The 26512-nt window shown below is 26.6% G+C and overlaps 11 protein-coding genes across 11 annotated transcripts; 4 read left to right on the top strand and 7 right to left on the bottom strand.

The window, feature by feature from the left end:
• Window positions 1-1281: 1281 nt before the first annotated feature.
• Window positions 1282-3433, bottom strand: cand_027860 (nucleolar GTP-binding protein 1; the record flags this gene model as incomplete). Its single annotated transcript, XM_067213014.1, has 2 exons — window positions 1282-3288; window positions 3401-3433. 2 exons carry the CDS (start codon window positions 3431-3433, stop codon window positions 1282-1284), a joined length of 2040 nt encoding a protein of 679 aa, XP_067068611.1.
• A 322-nt stretch (window positions 3434-3755) lies between these two features.
• Window positions 3756-8447, top strand: cand_027850 (uncharacterized protein; the record flags this gene model as incomplete). Its single annotated transcript, XM_067213013.1, has 1 exon — window positions 3756-8447. One exon carries the CDS (start codon window positions 3756-3758, stop codon window positions 8445-8447), a length of 4692 nt encoding a protein of 1563 aa, XP_067068610.1.
• A 714-nt stretch (window positions 8448-9161) lies between these two features.
• Window positions 9162-10442, top strand: cand_027840 (uncharacterized protein; the record flags this gene model as incomplete). The annotated part of the gene is made up of 1 exon (XM_067213012.1): window positions 9162-10442. One exon carries the CDS (start codon window positions 9162-9164, stop codon window positions 10440-10442), a length of 1281 nt encoding a protein of 426 aa, XP_067068609.1.
• Window positions 10443-10631: 189 nt separating this feature from the next.
• cand_027830 (AAA family protein) lies at window positions 10632-13301 on the bottom strand (the record flags this gene model as incomplete). The annotated part of the gene is made up of 1 exon (XM_067213011.1): window positions 10632-13301. One exon carries the CDS (start codon window positions 13299-13301, stop codon window positions 10632-10634), a length of 2670 nt encoding a protein of 889 aa, XP_067068608.1.
• A 158-nt stretch (window positions 13302-13459) lies between these two features.
• cand_027820 (uncharacterized protein) lies at window positions 13460-16813 on the top strand (the record flags this gene model as incomplete). Its single annotated transcript, XM_067213010.1, has 1 exon — window positions 13460-16813. One exon carries the CDS (start codon window positions 13460-13462, stop codon window positions 16811-16813), a length of 3354 nt encoding a protein of 1117 aa, XP_067068607.1.
• Window positions 16814-17019: 206 nt separating this feature from the next.
• cand_027810 (uncharacterized protein) lies at window positions 17020-19308 on the bottom strand (the record flags this gene model as incomplete). Its single annotated transcript, XM_067213009.1, has 1 exon — window positions 17020-19308. The coding sequence occupies one exon, from the start codon at window positions 19306-19308 to the stop codon at window positions 17020-17022; it is 2289 nt and encodes a 762-aa protein (XP_067068606.1).
• Window positions 19309-19589: 281 nt separating this feature from the next.
• Window positions 19590-20255, bottom strand: cand_027800 (uncharacterized protein; the record flags this gene model as incomplete). Its single annotated transcript, XM_067213008.1, has 1 exon — window positions 19590-20255. The coding sequence occupies one exon, from the start codon at window positions 20253-20255 to the stop codon at window positions 19590-19592; it is 666 nt and encodes a 221-aa protein (XP_067068605.1).
• A 621-nt stretch (window positions 20256-20876) lies between these two features.
• cand_027790 (uncharacterized protein) lies at window positions 20877-22382 on the top strand (the record flags this gene model as incomplete). The annotated part of the gene is made up of 1 exon (XM_067213007.1): window positions 20877-22382. The coding sequence occupies one exon, from the start codon at window positions 20877-20879 to the stop codon at window positions 22380-22382; it is 1506 nt and encodes a 501-aa protein (XP_067068604.1).
• Window positions 22383-22555: 173 nt separating this feature from the next.
• On the bottom strand, window positions 22556-23179 carry cand_027780 (uncharacterized protein; the record flags this gene model as incomplete). Its single annotated transcript, XM_067213006.1, has 1 exon — window positions 22556-23179. One exon carries the CDS (start codon window positions 23177-23179, stop codon window positions 22556-22558), a length of 624 nt encoding a protein of 207 aa, XP_067068603.1.
• A 1056-nt stretch (window positions 23180-24235) lies between these two features.
• On the bottom strand, window positions 24236-24859 carry cand_027770 (uncharacterized protein; the record flags this gene model as incomplete). Its single annotated transcript, XM_067213005.1, has 1 exon — window positions 24236-24859. One exon carries the CDS (start codon window positions 24857-24859, stop codon window positions 24236-24238), a length of 624 nt encoding a protein of 207 aa, XP_067068602.1.
• A 719-nt stretch (window positions 24860-25578) lies between these two features.
• Window positions 25579-26369, bottom strand: cand_027760 (uncharacterized protein; the record flags this gene model as incomplete). The annotated part of the gene is made up of 4 exons (XM_067213004.1): window positions 25579-25743; window positions 25808-25912; window positions 25991-26211; window positions 26321-26369. 4 exons carry the CDS (start codon window positions 26367-26369, stop codon window positions 25579-25581), a joined length of 540 nt encoding a protein of 179 aa, XP_067068601.1.
• Window positions 26370-26512: the final 143 nt, after the last annotated feature.

The following is a 26512-nucleotide window of genomic DNA, read 5'->3' as shown; positions in this document are numbered from 1 at the left end:
CTTTTTTTACTTTGAGCTATAAAAAAGGCTATTTGTACTTTTAATATAGTTTTATGAATATTTTAATTTATTTCAATTAATTACAACATATATTATTGCTTTAAATGTTTAATGAGATTAATGGTACCAAAAGTAATCTTTTTGAAATTTAAAGTAAGTAGCTACATTAGATATACAAATTTTTTGAATGATCCTATAATTTAGCTCCAGATCAACTTTAAGTGATATACATAAAGCTATATTACAAAAAAATTTAGAACTACTTGATACGAAACTTATTAAAATTGCAAAAATAAAAATCTAATTTTTTTATTCTTCCATTTGTTTTGTTTGTACAAAACAAATATTCGATTAACCTTACTAATATCATATTGACAGTATATTGTTGCTTCAAAAAAAACAAAGATTCTTTCTTATAATGAACTGGAATTCAATATTACTAGACAAGATTTTTATTCTACAAAATGAATGAAATGATATTAGTCTATGAATTTAATTTATAACATCTCATGATCTTTCAGCTAATCAAAGCAAAAGAATATAACCAGGTAACTTTTATAGACTTCTCTGGTAAATTATTTGCAAGAATATAACATATGATGCTGCAAATTAAAATAAAACAATCAAATATTAAAATAGTATAAATAAACGAAGTTAAAGTTATTAAATTATTAGTTAGGTTTAATGTATCTTTATACCCAAATATTTTAGTACCTTTGTACACTAGTTTTATAGTATATTGTAGATATTAATTGTATTAATTATATTTTGTCAGGATAGAAGTATTTAAAAACTCAGATTAGGTGGAAAATGTGAAAAGATTATCTAAGTTTGTGTTATTATAACTAGAATACTATTATACTATTAGAAATATTGCAAACATAATGTCCAAATTTGCTACATTTTATATTATATATATTTTAAATATTTCTTAAATTAATATAATTTCGGAATATAAGTCAATTTTAAGCTATTGAAGAAGAAAACCACAATAAAATAATTTAATTTAGACACTGAATATTTAACTTTCTAATATAAGAATAGGTTATATTTCAAACAAATTCAGATATGTTCAAAGTAGTAAAAGGAAGATATTGTGGATTCTAAAGAAATGGTTTAAATATAGTCTTGTTAAGAAAACAAGATTAATTATAGAAAGTTCCTCATAACTATAAATAATAGTGTAAATAGGATTAGTTGTATATTAATACATTTTGACTAAACTAAGTTTATTTATTCACTTTAAAGTGTTAAGTATAAGATTCCTATTTTACCTAACTTTCACCTTTTGTTTGTTTTACCTAATCCACGCTTACCAGAGAATAGGTATTTTGGCATTTTGGTTGGTATGGATCTATCTGCTTCACCTTTCCTAGCTTGTTTATTAAGACTTGTTTGAGTCTTTCTACGCAATTTCTCCGCAATTTCACGTTGTTTACCAGGTTTAAGAGATGCCTCTATACGATTAGGTGCTGTACTATGACCTCTAGCACGTTTTCTCTCAGTATTTAAAGTTTCATCATCTATAATAATTGCATCGTCTCTCATCCTCTTTCCAGAACTGTTCTCAATTCTTGTTAAAGATCTTTCTCTCTTATTCTCTTCCCTTTTTGCTAGACTTCTGCCTCTCTGATAAACTTTATCTGTTTGATAACCCAAATTGTCTAAATGAGTTGCTAGCTTGTCTATATTTCCAGCACTAGCTTGTCGAGCTCTTCCTCTAGGTAAAGTAGGGGTATTTCTAGCCTTCTCATCCATATTTTCTCTTTTCTTTAAGTTCACTTTTAAGTGCAAATTTCTAAGTTTAGCCTGAGTCTCATCCCACAATTTTTCATCAAATTCTAGTGATGGATCACTCATTAATAAAACTTCTTCTTCTTTTTCTAATTCCTTTAGTTTTTCTTCAATATCAGGATCTACAAAGTCCATGATATTCTTACCGTCAATGATTTCAGGTACTATATCATATTTCCACGAGTTATCCTTTAGGATATATTTCCTATTCCAATCAATTTGATAAACACCTGCACCTCCAAATTCTTCTTCTAGTTCTATCTCAAGTGCACAAGATTTTGATTTACTAACTTTAGATTCACCAGAATCAGATAATGCCATCTTTTCCTGAATAACACTATCTGGAATAAATGGTGGTCTATCTTTACTAATGGGAGTTTCTGCTATATGCAGACGTTGTGTAATAGTATCTATACGCCTACTCTGCACCTTTCTCTCTATTCTTCTTTTTAAAAGTTCGTCACAAGCTCGATTTTTGGCCTCCTCAACTCCAATTTTCTTTAATGTTGACATTGTCATGAAGTCTATAACATCAATTTGGTTATCTGCATTAGTGTCGTCACTGGATACTCCTATTAGAGGTCTTATTGTTTCAATTAGCCTTTTCTCTTCTTCAGTTAGTGAATCTAAGCTTCTAGAATCCGTTTTATTCAAAATAATTAAAACTGGTTTGTTTCTAAACAAAGTTTTAATTGAATGGTATAATTGAACTTGTCTCTCTATACTATACCCACATTCTTCAGATATATCTATAAAATATAGTATACAAGAATGAATATGTGCTAAAGCTGTAATTGCAGTCATTTCAATAGTGTTCCTCTCATCTAGTGGGCGATCTAATATACCTGGAGTATCAATAACTTGCCATCTTGTGTAGTTATAGTCGAAATGACCTACATACAATGACTTCGTTGTAAAAGCATAAGGTTCAATCTCTACATTAGCATGTGAGACGCAATTGATAAAACTACTCTTCCCAACATTAGGATATCCACAAACTATTATTGTTCTTGTAGTTGGATTTATACTGGGTAAACGACCAATATGTTGCCTTACTTCTTCAAGGTATTCTAGTGGTGCCTGCAATTTTTTCAAACATGTACACATACGTCCAAGTGCTGCTCTCTTCAACATTTTACATTTGTATGGACTATCTGCATATTTAAGTAGTCTAACATAATCCTTTGCCAATGAATCAACTATATTTCGAGATCCTGATATATGACCTAGTGCTAGCTTGTAATGATCTCTGTCATATAGTACGTTACATAGATCTGAATAAAATGGATGAATCTCATCCAGTCTAGGAAATTGAGATAATATCATACTTAAACGATCATGGATTGTCTGTTGACAGTATTTCACTTTTCTCATGTAAAATGAACGGATACGGCTTATTTGGAATTGAGGATGAACCTGGGTTGGAGTCTTCCTTTGTGTTTTTGACAGCACTATATCTATTAGATCTTTTGCATTAGGTATAGCTGTTATATCCTGAAATTGAATATAATTAGAATAGTATTATATAATAAATATAGAAATAAGATTGCAAATATTTAAAATTTATATTTAGCTGCAATTCATTGGTAATAAACAGTTGACATACCTTAAATTTGTGACCTAAGCTTGCTGAACTCATATTTGTAGCAGAGGATCTTCCAGCAACTTCTATCAAAACTATATAGGCTTAAAAGTAGTTCTCTATCCTTATAGTCCAGCTCTGACGCGTTATTAGAAATATTTTTGATACAGGACGCCATTAAGAGAAAGGCGCCAATGTTTCCAGAGTAACTAATATTCATAGGTATTGATTTCCCGTACACCGCCATATAATTTTTTTACAGACATTCTTGTTAAAGAAACCAATACATTTTTTAATGCGGTATTTCTATAGCTAGCATGCAAATGTGGGCTAATGAAGATTCTGTATACTTAGACAACTATATCAAGTATTATTTTTAATGTATACAGGCTCTTACTATGCTTTTAATATCCCGTCTAAAGATAGTGAGGCACTTACTACTGAGAATACTCTGAAAGTTTCTGTGATTAGTAATCTAACATATATTTCAGAAGATGGGAAGTCAGTAACTTTATTAAACATTTTGGAAAAATATAGGTCAGAAATTTTAGACAATATTCTAAAAATAACTGCTTTAGAATTTGGTAAATCTGATGAAGTACCACATTATATTAATAATATACAACAAATATGTCTGCAGTGGCCATCTATAGCTACTTCTCAAGAAAAAATTCAAGTAGCTAGATTTTTGAATGATTATATTCATTTATCTATTGAACAAATTAGATCAGTACTAGATAAAGGATATAACGATCAGACATTCCAGAGTATTCTAAATCTTTCACATTTCGTACTGTTTTGTTCATACATAACAGTAATTCATTACTGTGATGAATTAGAATTATCACTTAAATTATATACAAGTAATGATGACATTATAATCAAAAAGAAAAAGAAGAAGAAAAATAAATTAAAAGAGATAATTTCAGATTCAGATAACTCAAGCGATGGAGACTCAGTGAACCATATGACAAGTTCTCGCAATAATATTTTATCACTCCCTTCAGTCATGCTAACTTTATTTAGATCTATATCAGACCTAACTAGTATTACTATTGACAAATTATCTAATATTCCAAATACATTATCAAAAAATAGTATAGTATTTCTTGAATGGATATGTATTACGTCAATTAGGGTAATCCAATGCTTTGGCATAATAAAAATGAAGGATATTGCGAAAAAAGTTATCAAAGATCATAGTAATCTACACATTAATACTTGGATTAATATTTCGAAGGTAATGCTCCAGATAGGAATAAATAATCTCCCAGAATATGATACTACAGATGGACATGAAAAAAGTAACCAAAATTTGGATCAATTGATAGTATATGAAATCATTGTGAACTCTATAAAGTATGGTGGAATAACTAAACTTTCTAGTATCTCTAATTATTCTAATTTAGATAAATATAGTACACTTAAAGAATTTTCAACTATTCTATCAACAGTTCTGAGTTTGACAGAAAATCAGCGGGTTTCAAATTTCATGAAGTATATACTTGATGTTCTTTATGAAGAATTTCGGCAGATTGAGCCAAATCAATCTATTTTTGATGAAGATGTAATGAATTCCATTTATCAGCTATTTGAAAGTTTATCCATTAATCAATATTATATTTTTATAGAAAATCTTACAAGGATAAGAAAATTTTTAGATATATTTCCTCTGTATAAATTAAGGTGTAATTGTATAATATGGATAACTAATTCAATTATTGGTATACATAGTGACTCTTTTAAAAAGATAGATCGACAAATATATCTAGAAATGTTGGATACTATCATGGAAAGAATATATGATGTAAATCAACATTGTAGGAGCAAATCTCTACAGTGTTTAATGAAACTTGTTATATTGGATATATTGCCATATTCATTGTTTCTACCACTATTAAGACACACAGAAGGTCGTCTTTTAGATGAGTCTTCATATGTTAGAAACTCCGCATTTCGTCTTATTAGAGTAATAGCCAATAAAGCAACTTTATGTTATTATCAGATACCATTGAATGAAGATAATATTTCCTCTTCACTTGAAAAAATAGAAAAAAAGATACAAAATTCTCAAAAAGAAACTACTTCTAATTTAAACAGTGTCATAATGACTTTTTTAAAAGGGTCTAGTAGTACTAATGATGATGAAGAAAAGTGTACTCAGGAGAATAGACATGATGATATAACACAACTTGAATTGACAAAAGTTTTATTAACTGATGCTAAGGAGGTCTCGATTATATTAGAGAAGACATTATATTTTAATTCATTTGAGGCATTAAAATCAAAAAATTCTTCTGATGTTGTATCTGCGATACTTTGGATTTGTGATGCAGTCACACTTAATATTAATAAGGGTTTGAAATTATTACCATTTGCTCTTAATTGTATATGGAGGAAGAATTCACCTCAAATATTTAATGCTACTATACAAGGTTTTTTATCTGCTAGTTTTAAGATTGTGAATATTAAAACTAATTTCAATAATGTTGATGGTCAAATTAATGATATATTAACTGACCAAAATGATTTGGATAATTCAACTGGTGAAAACTTTATGATAAACAGCGACTTTTTTGTTCCTGAACTTAATTCAAAAACTGTTAATCGTCTCATTAGCATTTCACTTAATTTTAATAAAACAGACTTTACAAATATTGGTCTTATCTTTCAATCATTGGTATTTGGTAACCACTTCAGTGATTCGGTGCAATATACAATAATCAAAAAATACTCCCAATCTATAAATATGGAATCTCTCAAGAAACTTTTAATTATTCAAATATCTCAAATTTCCAACTATTTACATGAAAATTCGGATTTTGAAGCTAACTCTTTTGATAAAAAAACATATTCGAAGAATATTAATTATATTATAGTTATAATGGAGCTGTATATACTAATAATAGAAGCTGAAGTTAAATTAGGCACTAAGATCAATAATGAAATATATACTATAAATTATTTCTCTCATAAAGAAACACAAATACTTTATAATTTATTATGTATTTCAAGTAAAATAAGACAATATTCTATTATAAGATATATTGCAAAGTGTTTTTCTTTTTTGTCTCCAGTGGCAAAAATGGAAAGTAAAATATTTAATAAATTTATTGATATTACAATAGATAATATGTCTCAGTTTGGTTTATCTGGATTATTTATTGATATAATTGATGCTATTTATAATGTATTTGGAAATCCAATTCGTTTATCACTATCCAGTGATTTTGAAAAATTAAGTAATTCTGATCATCAATATATATGTACTCCTGATATGATATTATTCTCATTAATAAAATATATTGTAACCTTATTCTACAATAATTCGTCACAAAGTGATAGCTTTATATTCTCAGTTGCATTATTATCTAATATTATATTAATCATTAGTCATATTGCTTTAAGGCATGGAAATTATATAGAAGCTTTATATAGTTTTTGGAAATCTTTGTATTCCCTTGAAGGAAAATATTTAAAAAGATCATCAAATATGTTTAAAGATGGAAAAAGTATCGAAGATGCTAATAGTAGTCTATATGGTAATATCACAAAGGAAGAAGAACTTCTAGATTTTATCTATAATTTATTAGAAAATAAATTACTTGGTTGTGGAAATATATTATCTTATTTTATACCAATTATTAATATTGCAATAAGAGATCCTAGTATTTTACTATTAAAGCAGGATAACTCTAATAATTTAGAACAAGCATGTTGGCAATTAGAATATTTACGCAATTGTGGACTTATTTCAATCTGTAAACTATCTGCACTATCCTCAAAAATATATACTTCTCGTGATGTGATGTACGAGAGAACAAATTCTACAATATATCCGTCTTCAATTACATCACTCTCTCAAATTTCTAATATCCAAATAATATTTTCATATTTAGTTAATCACACAATTGAAATGTCAAATATTAAAGATTTAAATGAATTATCCCATAATAATGTTAACAAATTAATACTTGATTATCAAGCAAATTTACAACCTGATAACCCTTTATTATCTACAAAGTATAGGACTTCTACTCAAATAAATATGGTTTTATGCACTGCTGATCTTCTAGTAAGACATCCAAATATTACTGAACCATGGATTGATTTCCAATTTTCTCTTTTAAGCGATATCTCATTTAATGATAAATCTTTTGATTTAATACGCTACAATGTACTATGCATTATAAATTATTTGGTAAATTTAGGATTATTGAAACCAAAAGAAATTCTTATATGGAATTATTTACGTTGTGTAAGTGATGCTAATCAAAATATTAAAGATATTGCAATATCATTTTTTGAAGAGTTAGCAAGAGATATCACTAATTCAGCTATTTGGACTAATATTACATGTATTTTAAACAAATTAGCAATTCAATATAGCAATTGTGAGGGTGAATCTCTACAAAATAATACAATGGACCAACTTCATTACTTGTTACATTTTATATCAAACAAAGAACAAGTCTGTTCAATACTTCTACCAAAGATATTCCAACGACTTTCCAAACACTCAGATCCTAAAGTTATTCAATTCTATGTAGAAATTCTCAATCTAATGAAGATACAGACTAAGCCTAAATGTATTAAAAAGATTAGAGACTCATGGGGTATTATTTCTTATCATATAGAGGAGTATCCATTACTAAGGGAATATTTTATTTCTTTAGTAAGCAAAGGCACTAATGAAATTACAGAAGGTGACTCTACAAACAATAATATATATCAAGAGATAAAACAACTCCTTTCTGGAATAAAGCTTACTAAAATTGAATTAGAAAGTATTGAATTTGGTCATAAATTAAATAAGGTAAAGAAATTAAATAATTTTATATCTAATCAATCTCTAAAAAAAAAAAAGTCTAAACCAATGAAGATTCAAGATGGTGATGAAAGTGATCTCTCATTTACTCAAGATTCCCTTGTTGAAGATAAGGAAAATATTGAATCTGATCATTCTGAAGTAAAAAGATCACGAAATACAAACTTTATTCATAGAAATTTGAAGATTGGTCAATCTATTAGCAAATCTACTAAAAAAAGATTACGAAAGATACATGGCTAATGTAAATAATTTTACTCATTATGATTAATTTTAAAAAATTTAAATAATTTGTTTTTATTATATGTACATATTAAAGAACATTTAGGTCCTGATTTGCATGTTCTGCATGTATGTAGCGCTCACCTGTATAATATCTAAAAGCTAAAATTAAAGATAGTTTCCACTTTTTTTTTTTTTTTAATGGTAGGAATATAAGTGTTATATGACTATCTTTGGAATTTATAATTCAAGGACAAATATTTTCAATAACTACAATGATATCCTAAAAAGATGGATATAGTGTAGATGTTAGAAGTTATAGTATTTTCGTCAGATTATATCACTTTAAAATGTCTGGATTCAGTATATTCTGACTACAGAAGATATAGATAGAAATATCTAAATTTCCTTGGAGACATTTTTGAAAAAGAAAAGTTTGTACGGTTGTTATTATATTCTCTTAAAATAAATAAATGATTATTTAATATAAACTTAGTATTACCAAGGATTATTTGTAAATTAATAAGATAATATCTAGATAATTTATTAATATAACTAGTACAAAGTTATTTAAATGAAATGTATACTTTTCAATTGGCAAAATATGAAATATATGTTCTCTCCGCTATTAGCGGTTATTGTTTTGTTGCCCCTTAATGGTGTAACTCTAATATTTCTTGGGAAATTTTTACTATTATAAAAGGCAAATTACAGGTTTAATAATAAATTAGAATTATGAGTAATGAAATAGCAGCTCAAATTCCTTCTTACTTATATAAACCGAACCCGTCTCATGAGTACATAAACTCACCTCATATGAATTATTATAATATAGACACAACTGGAAGCTGTGATGATTCTGAATTGTCACTACCAATAAATAATATTGGTCGAATGATGAGAGTGTCACTACCTAGCTGTGCTAAGATTTCAAGAGAGTCTAAGGTGTTGATGCAACATTTTTCTAAGGAATTTATTGGAAGTATTTCAAGCAAAGCTGGAGAATTATGCTCTTTAAATAAAAGAAAAGTGCTAAGTGGTGATGATATTATTAAAGCATTATCTGAATGTGGATTTGGTAATTATGTCGAAACTTTAGATACTTATCTGGCCTTTTGGAGAGGTTCAAAATCTAAGAATCAGCATTCTGGAATAAAAAATAATCAGTCTTATAATACTTTAGAGTCAGTTAATAGTCAACATTATTCTAATAATAATGATAACTTGAAATTTAAAACGATACAGAGTAAACAAGTAAACCAGCATATTTACCAGAATGAACAGCTCTCTAAAAAACCCTTCATACCTTATCAATATATGGAACAAACTAATGAGCAGGACTTGTATAGCAGTCAACAACCAAATTATATATTTCTACAAAATATGAAGCATGGGAGTAATAATAATCAGAATGCAAAAGTAGCAAATAATAGTGATAATGCAAATAGTAAGAATGATTTAAATGAAGCTTATTATGCAAATTTTGAAACTAGTAATAGTGTTTTTTCTCCCAAATTACACGGAAATTCTGCAAATCTTAGATCATCAACAATACACAATAAAATAGAATCGGAAATTTCATCTAAAGTGGAAATTTCAGAGAAATCACAAACTCTTGTTACAAATATTCATGAATATTCTAGTAATAAATATTCTAAGCGACCTTGTGACAATAACTATTTGTACTTTTCTCAACAAGATCTTAATATGAATATAAAAAGAACCAGATCTGTCACAATGGAATCTAATAATGAAACAGTGGACTGTGAACAATCAAAAAATATTGAAGATTTGTTATTAACAAGTAATATAGAAAGTAATATGTCATCAGAAAGGAATTTTGAAGGAAGTTATGCTAGTAGTGATGACGAAGAAGACCAAGAAGATGATTACTTTGAATGTACTAATTTAGAGCAATACGGTGGGAATATAGATGATATTCATGAAAGTATTCAAAGTAATGGAAATTCGTTAAGAAATCGTTTATTGTATGTTTCAGATGGATTCTATGGTTAACCAAAATGTTAAACATCTGTTTGTATTAATATATTAAAATATAATTATACTAGAAATATTGATGGGATGAAATATTAATATAACAACTTCATTTAATATGTATAATGTTATTAATTATTAATATTCTAAATTATATAATCCTAAGATTATAGAAATATAATATCTATATTTACTTTGGTAATATCCAACCTATTTAATAACTTTTTTGGAATAATTAATGTAAAATTCAATTAATGATTTCGGAATGCGAGGTTTAACTTTTTTTTTTGCTTCAATAATATCACTCCATGTTATTGATATGTTTAATATCATATGTGTATCAATATCTGTTGTTTCTATATTACTATCCGAATTATCAGATCTGTTTAGCACTTTTCTGATTGCATGCATTGCTGCTTCTCGACATAGCAATGAAATCTCAGCTCCACTATATCCATCAGTTAATTTTGCCAATTTCCTTATCATTTCATCATAATTTCCTGGAGAATTGTTTTTTATATCTAATAGTTGTAATTCATCAATAGACTGGGTTATATCATCAATTGAAGCTAAAGAATTAGATTTTATATCAAAATTTTTGTCAATTCCTAAATTCAATTCATATTCATTGTCACTGATTGTATTGAATGATTGGTAACTAGATATATGCTTTAAGTATATATCCAAAATTTTCATTCTTGCCATTTCATCTGGTAATCCTACATAAATCAATCTATCAAGCCTTCCTGGTCTTAGTAGTGCTGAGTCCAGCAAATCTGGACGATTAGTTGCTCCTATTATAATTATTTGTTTATGAGTAGTTATCCCATCCATTTCATTTAACATCTGAGAAAGTACACGACTTGAAACACTGTCACTAGAGTTACTATTTTCCCTACTGGTACCAAGAGCATCTATCTCATCGAAAAATATAACGCAAGGAGAATTTTGTCTAGCCTTTCTAAACACTTCTCTTATAGCTTTTTCTGATTCACCTACCCACTTAGAAAATAATTCCGGACCTTTTACACTTATGAAATTCATCTTGCTTTCAGTTGCAACGGCTTTGGCCATTAATGTTTTTGAACATCCAGGTGGTCCATATAATAAAATACCACTTGGTGGCTTTATTTTCATTGCATTAAATAATTTAAAATGTACTACAGGCCATTCAACACACTCTTTGAGTTGTTGTTTAACATCTTCATATCCCCCAATATCATTCCACAAAGTCTTCGGTATCTCAATAGATAATTCCCTTAAAGCTGAAGGTTTTATATCTTTTACGCACTCAATTATATCTTCAAAGCTTAATTTTGTCATAACTTCTTTCTCCTTAATAATATATTCACTCAGAGCTCTATTTATTGATTCTTTTATTAAAGTATTTAGATCTGCTCCTACAAATGCTTGGGTCATATCTACAATTGTTTTTAATTGCATATCTGTTATGGTATTTGGAATATTTTCAAGTATAACTTTAAGTATTTCAAACCTTTCTTCACTATTTGGTACTTCAACCGATATTTCGCGATCGATTCTTCCAGCTCGTCTCAATGCTGGATCTATATCATTTGGTTTATTTGTAGATGCAATCAAAATAATTTTATTATCTTGATTAAATCCATCTAATAAAGTTAGTAGATATGACAAAATTTTTTTATTTTTATTACTATATAACTGCTCAAAATTTTCTCTATTGGCACAAACCATATCAATTTCGTCTATAAATAATATACTATAAATATCTTTATCTTGTCTTTTAGAATTTTCTTCAATTTTATGTAAAGAATTTAATATAGACTCTTCATTATCATCTATTAATGAGCTTCCATTTAAAACTATAAAGTGAACTTCAACAGGAATATTAAAGTTTGTATCCTTCTTTAGTTCTTCTTGAATTAGTTGAACTTCTTCAGCTATACAGCGAGCAATTAAAGTTTTGCCTGTACCTGGAGGACCATATAACAAAATTCCTTTTACAGGAGATACCCCAAATAGTGAATAAATTTGTGAGTAACGTAATGGTTGTAGTAAACATCTCTTAATATCATTCTTTAAGTAATTCATACCTCCAATTTTAGCAAATCCTAGTTTATCACCTGAATTACCTACATTTATATTTTCAAAATTTAAGATTGTATTTGAATCATCTAAATTATCTATAAAGTCCTTATTTAGTTCTACATCTTGTTTAAAATTGTCTAGATCAAGATCAATCTTTGTCTGAGTTCCTATTCTAATTACTCCTGATTCTGTTTTGTCATAATTATATATATTAAAATAAATCACCTCACCAGCAATGAATATGGGAATTAAGTTACCTTCAAATATACAAATACCTCTGCAACGTGCCATAATTAGTTTCTGAGTATTTGCATTCGATTTTATCCATTCTGGGGATTTATAATGTATTGTCTCGTTTGTTTCATAAATTCCATTTTGTGTAATACTATGAAACTTTAAATTAATCCTATTGCAAATATTTTTATCTGACGTATATTTCTTTAGTGGTATTAATTTTATTTTTGTATTTTCAGAGACATCCTTGATATTAAGATTGTTTAAGACCAAATTTCCCAATATTGCAGTATCCTGTTCTAGTTTAGCTTGAGGTTCCAAAATACGCAAAGTTACACATGTCTTATATTGGATATATGATATTACACAAATTGTCCCATTGGCTATTCCCAATTTTTTTGCAGTAATCTCTGAAATTCTTAACTCCAAAAGATTTTGCCTGCTAATATCATGACTCCTTAATACTATTAGCTCAAATGGCCATTTAATAATTTCTAGATGTTCTACTGCTCTATTCTTATGTTTTTCACAATTTACAGATTCATCTTCGACTACTTTCTTTTTATTTTTTTTGCTCATTTCATCAAATAAACCTTAAAGTAATTCCAAAAATTAGTCTAACAAAGACAGTGGCGCCAGCGGTATATATTGTGGGAATTTTTCTTTATACATGTGTTTCTTGTTTTACTTTTCAAAAGTACAATGGATGAATTCAGTATATAAATACTAAAGTAAATATGGCAAGAAGGGTCATAGGTAATTATTTGATAACTTTTAATTTACTCAATATTTTTTTGTATTCAGAATTTGATTATTATTCAAATACAAGTCCACCTAGACAATATTCATTAACAAACTTGAAATCTAGAATAGATCAAATCCAATCTCTTAAAATTATATTACCAAACACATATATACTTGGAAAATATAAAAATGCTCATTACAAAGTTCCTAAAAATGATCCTGTAATAGACTATTTATGGAGATATATAGTAAGTAACTATAGTAAAGAGAATATACAAGAAGAAAATAACAAATTAATAGAAATATTACATAAATATAATGGAAAACTAGCTATTTTACCATTATATGATATTTCAATGGATTTTTATGCAGCAATTTTAAGATATAACAAGAGGTTCGTTACTGAACAGCTGGAAGGTTTTAGTATTCCATACACTAGTTCTATTTTGGATTCAGATCATTTTACTTATTACTTTATAAGTAACTCACCTAGCTTAAGTCACTTGGTGGAATTTTTGCTTAATTCTCAAATTTTATACTATAATTACGGAGAGGTTTACTATAAACTTCAAAAATCTATCATAGATATGATTTATTTGTTATCACATGGTAATATATACAAAGATTCAATTCTTTCATATATTATATATAAACTATGGGAAAATGAGAACAATAATAATAATTTGGAAACTATGATTAGCTATATAGAGGAATATAATTCAAATGAAATGAATAAAAATAAACTTTTTCTTATGTATACAATCCTACTCAGGTTATTACACGGTTGGCTTATTAGTAATTGTGAATTTATTACATATAATGATTGTATTTTTATTATTAGAACTTTAAAAAAAGTTTTATCAATATCTTCTTCAATAGTAACAAGCCATTATCTAAAAGAGTATAACTCATTATGTAAAATGGTTTTAAAGATAACTTGCATCATTAGCCAGATAAAAGGTGATAATAGTAATTTTTTAGATAATTATAATATAATAAATGAGCTTATTAATATATTAAATACTAAAATTTACAAATTTCAGCTGGATTATAGTAATAAAAGAAATATGGTAGTGGAGGTTTCCAACACAGATCACAATTCATACAATACTACAAACATTTCATTTAAACCTTTATATCAATGCGATATCATTTTGAGTCTAATTGTTTTACATAATATTTCATGTTTAAAAGATATGATAAAAAACTTTAATTTCAATAAAATAGCAGATCTGATTCAAGTAATATTCTATCATATTACTGATAAATATTTAGATGTTAGTACTATAGATGAAAGAGAAAATTTGGAGAATAGTTCACAAAGAAAAAATCAATTAGTGAAATTATCAAATAACAGTGAAATTGAATATATATCAAATAAGTTAATTCAAATTTTAATAGGTGAAGAGCTAAATGAAAACTGCATAATAGCACTTATTAAATTTCTAATATACAATGAAGAGAAACAAGTGAAGTGGGAAAATATTAAAATTCTGATTTCAAAACTAAATATTAAATTACAGATATCGATGATAAGCTATTGGATCCAGAAAATGTCAATGATTATTGGTACTAGAAAAAAAGTATCTATTGATATAAATGAAACTCAAAAAGAAATGACAGAATACTTTGAGACTATCAAGAATGATTTAAAGGAAATTGGAAATACTTTATTAGAATTGGATAAATTTGAAATTAAAGCAAATATTTACAAATATTTTGGTATTCTGCATATATGTGATATCCTACTTGCTAGTTGCTTAAAATTTATGAATTGCAGTGATATAACTGAAAAAAAGCAATTATATACGGAATTTTGGAATATTTTTGAATATTGTATAAGTTTAGCAGGAAATATATGTCCAGTTATAGCAAATAAGAATAATATAGAAAGTAGTGGGATAGCTATAATTTTTAATGAGTCCCAGGGATCAGAATTAGATATAGAAAATAAAAGACGAATAAATCATATCGATATAAATGTAATTAAATCTTTGACTAAAAATCTAGATGTTGCAATTAAGAAAATTAATGATAAACTTATTTCAAATCAAAAAAATTCAGATAATTTCCCCTCTGTAAAACTTTATTTTGAGATATTGAAGACTATTCATAATCTAAGTATACTTGAAAGAAATTTATGCAAAGTCAATTATTCAAGGCAGTGCAATAATAAAGAGAAAGATTATCTTGGTTTTTTATTAGATGGACTTTATCCATTTAATATTCCTGAAACAACTCTACAGTATGACAAAATTCTATTTAGTATCCCAAGATTACTTAACATTAAGGAACCATTTGATACTTGTAGTGAACAACATTTTTGTTTGGATTCAGATAGATTTAATATCATTTTTATTCATGGATTAAATGGAAGTGCATTCAAGTCTTGGAAAATCCAATCTATTGAAGATTCAGAAAATTACAATGAAATTTTTAGGGCCCCAGTAGTATTACAATCTGATTTCAACCAAGATATTAACTTTTTCAAAGAAATTCTTCAGAAAAATACCACATTTGCTAATTCAAAAAAAAATTTATATAATGATTCAATTTTTAAAAAACTGAAGTCTCTGGAAGATTATAGTATATGGCCGAGGCTACTATTAGGATATCCGTTTAGCTCAAAAATTAGAATTTTAGCATTTGATTACTCTACTGAATTATTCAATTCTACTTTGTTTTCTCTACCATTTTCTAGTAAAAAAATAGATAAAAATTTAGAATATATATCAGAAAATCTATATCTAAAGTTATGCAAGGCAAATATATTAGAACAAAATGAGTCAGGAATTGCAGATATAAGCAATTCGAGAAATCTTAAAAGTGGGTCTAATAATTCCTTTCGAAAAAATAAGAATAGAAAGATAATCTTTATATGTCATTCAATGGGAGGTTTACTACTTAAATTAATGCTTCTAAATCATCCAAACATTATTAAATCAACCTATGCAATTTTTTTTTTTGGTACTCCTCACTTTGGATCTGATGTTGGATATAGGAGTCTCTACATAATGAAACCTTTTATTTCACAGTTTACATTACAACTTTCTTCCCATCATAGCCAAAAATATTTATTGGAACTTAATAATTTATTCCAATCTATATTATATTCTATACCAAGTGATGAACGTCCCAAGATATTTTCTTTTTCTGAATATTTTCCTTCAAAATTACCCCTGATTAATACTAATAAGGTTGTAGTTCCACCAAATACTGCCAATCCTTCTATTGGTAATTTCTATGTTTTGGGTACAAACCATACAAATATTGCGAGGTTGTGTCTTAATATTAATGACACTCGTTTATTAATTTTATATAAACTTTTATATGATAGGGAAAAATAAGTATTTAATAGTAAATTTAAGTGAAAGCAAAATTCTAAATATTTTAGAATATAGATCTTATATAAAAATATTAATTTCATATTACAATATATTGCACATTTTTAATTATTTCCAAAGTCCTAATAGGTATTATTAGAAATATATTCAATTACATATGAAAAATGAAATATAAATAAGTATCATTACATAAAATATCACAAGTATTACTATAATCCACTTATTTTATGGAAGTCTGTATTCCAATTTTGTAACCTTTCAATACGACTACGTGCAAATGAAACAAGAGTTAATGATGAGAGGCATTTAATCAATATCAAAAAAAGCCAAAAAGTAAATATAAAACCAATTCCAACTGATGAATATAAACGCTTAAATGGAATAACACATATAAATAAAACTGTCATTGGTAAAGACATAAAACCAATACGTCTGGCTGGAATATATGGAAATGAATATATATTCCTTAAATCATTTGCAATAAATGTTATTTCATCTTTGTTATAATTCTTTTGAGTTAAAGATACATCAACATCTAACCCAATAGTATTAGATTTAAATATACCGAGTGAACCTTGATGTGATACGCTTTTATTTGCATTATCAAAATTACTAAACAAAACATTGTTATCCACTTTTATATCATCTAAATTAGAGTGTAAATTTTGTAATTCCTTATTATCTTTATATTTAAAATTTGGTATACTTGAATTGTTAACAGAATTTTTTGTACTATTTCTCATAAAATTGAGGGCAGTTTTAGAGCCTCTTACAAGTAGCAGATCTCCAACTATAGTTTCTACATATCCATTATAACATGATGCTTTAATTTTATTAAATTTTACAAGAAATGAATGTTTAATCCAATCTATAAAAACTTCTACAATATATACAATAATTAGCCATCCAGTAACAGAAGTAGATAATAAACTTGTTTGTAATCTAGTAGCTGAATACATTCTAATGAATACTATACATGCATCACAGCACAATTGAAATCTTTCAATTGCATCAGCTGCCACAATAGAAAATAGTGAGACTGAATTGTATGTTTTAAATACGGTAGATTTGATTTCTGAGAAATTATTAGTTATTACAATTAGAAACATTGTATATTCAGAAGAGTTTATTGAAATATTTAGAGCTAGACCACGAATCATATGAATTGAACAATGTATAAATACATAAGCTAAAACTGATATATATAATAAAAAGGGAGATACTATTTCCTTTGTTTCTCTAGTAGGTAGTGATATTAGCCTATATCTAGAAAATATTATAATTATACTTTCCAAATATGAATCAACAAGATCTCTACCAAGTGAACGCCATAATTTTTCTAATACTTCTAGCATATTAAATATCACATATAATTTCATGAGACTTTGACCTCTTATATAATGGTAAAAATATGATATATCTATCATACCAAATAAAAAAATATCAACTATAAGGACTAAAAATCGTCCTATATCTGTTATTTCAGTTGGTGATAGTGTTAAATAAGGATATGATATGCTCCAATAATTTATACATGAAGGATTCGATATTGACATACAAGATAAGGAGTTATCCAAACTTAATTCACTATTTAAGCTATTTGTATCTTTTAAAAAAATACCTTTTATATATCCAAATAAACTTATATTTAATTTTGGAATTCCAGATTCTTTAGTGCAATTAAGAGATCCACAAAAGGATTTTTGGGAAGATATTTTTCTATCAGTTAGAACACAGTTATTTAAGCTATTTGATATAGTATTATTTCTAGATGAGAAATTGATATTATTAGATACGTTGCAATTATCCAAACCACTATTTTGTTCATCTATCACTGAACATGATTCTCTGTGTTTTGGTGTTGAAAATTCCCACGTATGAGTCCTATGCTTAATTGTACATTTACCTAAGGTATTTTCATCAAAACTAAGACTTCTCATTTTAAATATACCAAATATATATCTGTATAGTGTTATAATAAGTATAAGTAATATCTTAAGAATAGAAATAAATGCATTAATTGATAAAAATGTTAAATCATATAGTATTGAATCCAAACATACGAAAAAAGATAATTGAATAGCATTTTCAATCCCTTTAGGTACTTGTATTACTTCCTCTAAAGTATTTTTAGGTATTTTCATACCATCAAATGGATCGGTATCATCAAATGTTACTTTTCTATTTAAATCTTTATTTGAAAAAAAATTATCTACTGATTCAAATTCTTTATAATTTAAATCATCACTATTATCTTCAATATTTTGATCTATATCTTCTTCTGTAGAATAATTTCTTATTTCAGACCATATAAATTTAATTGTTGACAATATATTTCTATCCTTAGTGTTTATTTCAGATAAATACTCAATTTCTGAATAAATACTAACAGAATCACTGCTATTTGTAGATTCTGTTGTATAATTTGTAGGTATGTTCATAGTCTCATTACTTTTTATTGATAAGTTACTACTAATATCTGAACTATCTTCTTGCATATTTATATTAATTTATGACTAATTATTTCATTACTCTAATATTATTTATTATTACTTCTATAATTGTTGAGATCTTTAGAAAGTCCTAAACAATACTATTACCGCCTATTGCTTATACCGGATTAAATTATGATCGGTACCTACATATTTTCAATACGTGAGGCACTTTCTTTTTCTATCCATGTACTTACACTATTATATTCATATTAACAATCCTTTATTATTAAAAAAGGAAACTAAAAAAAGTGTTAATGACACAGACACTAGCATAACTTATAGTTCTAGCCATGTTGATGGAAACTTCTAGGTCTATGGAAGGCAATCCAAACAGTAGAAACACTTGTTGGATCGCCTACAACAGCAGTAACAAATTTTAAGCAACAAAATGATTTAAAAGTAAATGTCACACCAGCAGTCCATGCAATAACTGCACCTGCTGAAAGTTCTAAATGTTCATTAGGTTGTAAAGTATAACGTATAAAACTATCATCACCCCTTAAGTAAATAACATCAATATCATCACTTGTATTGGGACTTTGTCTTGGGGTATATTCAAATTTATTACAATTTTTATAAGGGATTGATCGGCTACTAATTCGGGCTCTCGTTATATCACCAGTAATTACATGCCCAACACCTTCTCTGGTATATAGAATTCCAAATTTTCTCATAGGAACAGGGAAAAAGCGCATTTCAGGCGCAGCTGAGTCTAATACAATCAAATTGTTAGGTTCTGAAAGTACAACATCAGTTAACCACCACACTGAGTGTTCAACCTTCAAAGCTATATTAGAGAATAAAATTTTTGTAGGAGCTTCATAGCTTAGTTTCTCATCCTTTTTAAGGCGTAGTATTAGCTTACTACCATCTATAACGGCTCTAGGTAAAATTGCTGCATTACCTAAAGAGTCGTCAATTATACTGTTCCCACTACTTTTATCTGACATTTATTTTATACTTATGTAGTATGTCTATATTATCTCTTTATTATAAGAAAAAAATATGTAATGTAGGTACCCCGGGGTTGAAGACAGCCCCTAAGATTGTTATTAACTACATTATTACACTGATTATATGCGGAAGCGCCTTATTAGCTTCAATTACAATACTTTCGATTCTTTAAAGTATGTGTATATATATATAAAGTACTCTAAATAACTTCATTATATTTATAGTAAAACATATTTGAAATGTTTATTTTGTAATGTAATATAAGCCACATATTCATAATATTGATTATAAGAAACTTAATTATTTGTTTTCATAGTAAATTAAGATATATTACAGAATTGTCATACTTTATAAGGCACAAGACTTTAAGGCTTTTTAAGAATATTCTAATTTAACTTTAGAATTTGTACTAGTATATCTTATTAAGAACCTATAACAAACGCAATATATTATTTCGCTTGCATGTTTCTAATACCGGCATTATACATGCATATAAATGGCGCTACTACGTCATTTTTTAAAAAATTTCCCACATTTTTTCTAGTTACAATTGAAATATTTTACCAAATAATAGGGGTAATAAAATAATGTAATTAATAAAATAAATCAGATATCTGATGTTAAGTTTTACAGATATAGTATCAGATGGTGATTTGGCCGAGATTTCAAATTTAGATGAAAACATAGAAGGTACAAATTCATTTGGGGTTAGCTTTTATGAAGATTTAGCTGAAGTCTCTAATGAAGATAATGGTAATAGTGGAGAATTAAATATCTATGGGGCTAAGATTGTGGAAGAGATTTCTTTTACTGACAAAGTAAAGTCTATTCTTGGAAATTATTTGTATAAGCATTTTGATTTTACTGGAAGTATATATGAAGTACATGATATTGACCTCGGATTTTGTGGTGATAATATAGGTAAAGGGAAGTTAGAAATGGTCAAATTAACAGATACTAAAAAAGCTTATGGTTTATATTGGAATGGTCAATTATTAGATTTCCTTACTAAAACGACTTTGAGTAACAGAGGAAATCATACCTACTTATTTCCCATTGATTTCATTACAGATGTTAATATTAAGATCTTACCAGATGAATCATATATAAATATAAAGGCTGAATATGGTCTACAGAAAGAAACAGCTTTTGTACACTTTTCTTTTAATAGCTCAGAGCAAGCAAACTATTTATACAAATTACTTATAAAGTGCAAAAAACAAGAATATAAATATATTGGGACAGAAATAACTGAAAATATCAAGATACATAATAATTCTTCTAATTTAACTGAAATCAATAATAATAAAGTAGAATTAAATTTATCATCATCATCATCATCATCATCATCTACAATAAAAAACTCAAATATAAAAAATACTATAAATAATGAATTGGATTTGGTATTAATAAGCCATAATATAGATTATTTATCCAACTTTGAAAAAATTAGATCAAAAAGTTCTTCAACTAATATTTTAAGCGAATCTGGGAAGTCAAAATCTCAAGGAATGGAGCTATTAACATCACCTATTTCTATACCGTTTCTAAGAGAAACAGAAACGCTTAAGAAAAAGAGATATACAATAATTAAACAAGACCAAGATAACTTTCAATCTGGATTAAGTTCTAGTGACAGGAATAAAGTAGAACAAGCAATCTATTCAATCATTACTGATAATAATAATCCTCTAAATACTTATTCGAAGTGTTTATATGCAAAATCAATAATTGATTCTATCCTGGCATCTAATTGTATAAAAAATATAAATAATTCAACTTATATTAATTGTAATTTAAAAGAGAATAATTATACTGATAGCATGACAAGCAATATGCCTAGTGATATGTCTACGAAATATAAAAGTAAACAATTATCTTTGAAAATTGAGTCAATACCAACAGATTCATTTGAAAATAACCCTCTAAATTATAATAACAATGATATACCCTGTAATCAAGATAAAACATTTACTTGTCCTATTTGTTGTGAAATATATCCTTTAACTAACATCATCTCATTACACCCTTGTGGTCATACACTATGTCAATTTTGTGAAAAACAACTGAATGATACACTATGTCCATGGGATAGATGTAAATATTCAGTAAATATTTTATGAGAGGTGTTATTAGTGAATATAATTATACTTAATAATTTATTTAAGAAAGTCATTTTAAAATAATTTATACTTATTGTACCCTTTTATTATACATGTTACTATACTATTAATCTGTTTTTGTATTAAATATTTCTTTTAATTTCATTTCAGTAGTTTATTAAATGATATCTTGTTTAGTTATTTGTACTGTTTCCTAAAATTGATATAACTGTATTATTTGAATTTTCAACATCCTCATTCTTACTTTGAGAATTTAAATTGATAGGACGTTTAATTGGAAGGGATTGCTTTGGTAATAGTGGTTGATTTACCACTGTAGATGATTTATTAAAGTTTACCTCCTTCCATTCTTTAACCATGTTAAGTGCTTCAATATCGATTTGATAATCTGATATAGCCCAAATACATAAAAAACTGAGTGATGTACTAATAATTAGTACAAAAGAAATAGTAAGTCCAACACTAAAATCCAGAATCATATAGTCTTCAGTATACTCTTTATATTTAATGGTTTCAATCAACAATGCAAACGCAATTAAGAATGTTACCAAATTTTCCAATGCTAATAAAGGAAATGTTGATCTTATTGCTAATTCAGATGGGCATAATATTCCAATCATACCGACTATAGATGTAATGACATCAACTGAACCAAATGCTAAGCATACAGCAATAAATATAGGTGACATTACTTTTAACCATGCTACACTACATAATGTTATACCATAGACCATTGGTAAAAAATAAGACAAAAAAGCCTTAAATTTTGTACTTAAAAAATTACATAAACATGCCATTTTAGTAAAATAACCAGATATTCACAATATATACTATATATTTTAAAATAAAATTGGCATTAGTATATTAAGCTAGTTTTCACCTAAATCTTCTATATCTTTTTTGAGCTTATTCTGAGTTTAGATTCAGTTTATTTACTTTTTTATCTTCTAATAACCTTTATTTATAAAATATTTATATCCGGCCTCAATATTTTCGAGATAGTTTTATTCTAGAGTAACACTACATTGTGTGCAGATAACTAACACACGTGTGTAGGGTGCAATTTCGACAATAACTTAAATATTATAGTGATTTATACTTTTTTTAATATCTATTACAAAATTTAAACTTTTATCTATTATAAAATATTTTATTGTAACTTTATTTTATATCATTACTTATTTCTATCCATAATAAAAGTAATTGGAAACATACAACTTCATTCTAATGAATTTTATTAAATTATTAAGAAATAATCAATATAAATTTGCAAGTCAATTGCTACTACTTTGGACTTACTTTTATTAGTATTATATACTTTGATTTATTTATAGAAGTGTAAATAGTACATTAATATATTTAAATCCATAATATTATTTGTAGATAAGGTATCTTTAAATATTGAATGTGAAGTTAATTATATTATTAATAGATTTACTATCAATTATGAGTCTTTCAATATTAAAAATATACTATCTTTTTAAATTTAATATAGATTATGTACTTCCAAAAACAGTTCAAAAATTCAAAGTAGTACTATTCTCAGTTACCATTATTTGGAAAGTGTGCAAAAATAATAAAATTAAAATTATTTCTTAAAAATTCTAAAGTAATTCTTTATTACTTAATTTTTTAATAGTTTCATAATTATCCTTATTTATATACTTGGAATGGAGTATTGGCTTTAATAGGTTAACATTAGAAATATTTCACTAGTATTCTCTTTTATGATAAATTAAAAATATATTGCAAATTATTCAATAAGAATAAATTTTTTTAAATGTTACCATTATTATTGAACATTAGTAGAATGAAATAGTTTCACAAAATTCCCAATTAAAAATATATTTTTTCTAGTCAATAATAACAAATTTAATCTGACTATATACATCTATATTTTCAAGTAAAGAATATAATATAGATGATATTAATGGTTTATTATCGTTTACTATATATTTTTGATTAATAAATCTTGAAAACTGATGTATAATTATGAATTTTATATATTTAAATTCTGGTAATTCATGAGTGCGTATCAGTACTTCAAATAAAGATCTCTTTTCCTGGAAGTTTTCATTACTTTTCAATAAATCATCCAATACATCTACATATATAATTATAACATTCTTCATATATTTATATTTCAGCCAATCATGTGATTCTCTAATTTTATAATCAAAATCTCTTGGTAATAATAGTAGACAGTAACCTATACTTGAACCTTCCGAAATATCTTCACATTGATATCCTTCTAGTTTTACCTTGTCGGTATTATTTATTAATTTCGTCATAATTATCTTGCAATATCCTATAAGCCACTCATTTTGTTCATAAGTTGACATATTGGATGAGTTACGTATAATTGCTATGTTTGACATTTTGCCAGTAATATATATTTGAAAGTCCTTAGTTAAATCATTATTTTCCAACAATATATAATATTTCTCTTTTGCCATAAACTTGGTGTTTTCATCCATGTTAAGCATGTATACTGTGTTACAAGTATAATTTAAAGAGACCTTAATCCGCCTTTGAGTACTGCGGTATTTTCTAAACTATGAAATACTCCCCGTATACCAAGTTCATTAGATATTTTATAATAAGTTATAATCAAGTACTGACTTCCCTAGTAGAATTTTGCCCTTGTCATCTATAAAGAATCGTTTTGTGTTTCTTTTAATTTTATTTGAAATAATGAATAGGTGATATATGTATATTTTTGTTTAAATATATTGCAACCGTCATTTTTAGTGATATTCAAATGCTGGTCATCTTTTTCAAACTTTTTATGGTCAAATTTATATATCTCACCTAGTATATAGATCTCAATATTTATTTCTAAGCCGAAAGATCATAAATACTAATGCAAATGTATTCACATTAACCATTCGGAACTGGGTATATTGAAATTAATTCTAATGAGAATCTCCACAAACAATAACAATTTGTTTGACAAATTAGAGGTATCCAAGACTATAATTTAAAGTTTATATTATTAAGTATACTTTTTTTTGTTTGTTCATAAATTCCAATTATTAGGTATTTAATTCCAGATATCGTGATACATTTACATTAGATCAATATTTAAAATATTGCAAAATTTATTAAATATCTTCTTGTTTCACAAAACACAATCTTAGAATATGGCTATAATTGAGATATCCTATAGAACCAAGCTAAATAAATATCTAATACTTCACAATGAAAGCATTTTGCTTAGTGCTTTTGATAGAAATTTTGCTAATATGGCAGATACCACTCTTGTGGAAATAACTATTATATAATAGCGTCCTTGTATAATAGGTGATATTAATTGCCATAAAAGCCATAAAGCTGTAATATATGTAAATAATTTCCATATCTAAGTCAGAATATTAAAATATGAAACAATTATTTTGTTAACCCTTAAAAATATCATCACTTACCAATGGTGAACGTTTAAATATATTTATTATAGATAATGTTGTAAGAATACACGTAAATGTAATATTAAAGATAATTCCAGCCAATATTGGGAAATGATTCTCAATCTACAATTCAAATTAAATAGTAAATAATCTGAAGATAACTTGTATAACTAGCATACTAACTATAAATAGTTCACTTACTATTCCATATTTGAATATACTGGCAAGCACACTCACAGCAGGAGGTATGAAGATTGATTCAAATAGTAGACTTAACACAAAGAAAATATAAAAATAAATTTCATGTTTGAAATATATCCATCTAAGTTGTTCTATAGTTACAGTACTTATATTCCACATTTCCACTATAGGATTTCGACTTATAGAATATGCTAGAAGTAAGTCCAATTCAGGTGGAATACCTAAAAATAAAGTAGTGTAACTTTTTTGTCAATTTAAATGTAATATTTATAATTTAGTTGTAGGAGTAAGTAATACTACTCTAGATATTTACCCATCTCCATTACTTACCTATTTTAGAGTCACCATCTGGTTGTCTAACTATTATTGGTTCTAACATATCCAATGTTATTATCTGTTTCTTAGAGTTTGTTACTTTGATTTACTTAGCCTAGTATTTATTAGCTTTAAAAAAAAAAGTAAAAAATTTAGTTAGATCCACATGGGAAATGCAAGTAGTATGCATGTAATTAATGCATGTAA

This window comes from Cryptosporidium andersoni, assembly GCF_001865355.1.
Source record: "Cryptosporidium andersoni isolate 30847 chromosome Unknown contig_48, whole genome shotgun sequence".
NCBI lineage: Eukaryota > Apicomplexa > Conoidasida > Eucoccidiorida > Cryptosporidiidae > Cryptosporidium > Cryptosporidium andersoni.
The sequence above is the reverse complement of the archived record's forward strand: the minus strand, read 5'-3'. Positions and strand labels throughout refer to the sequence as shown.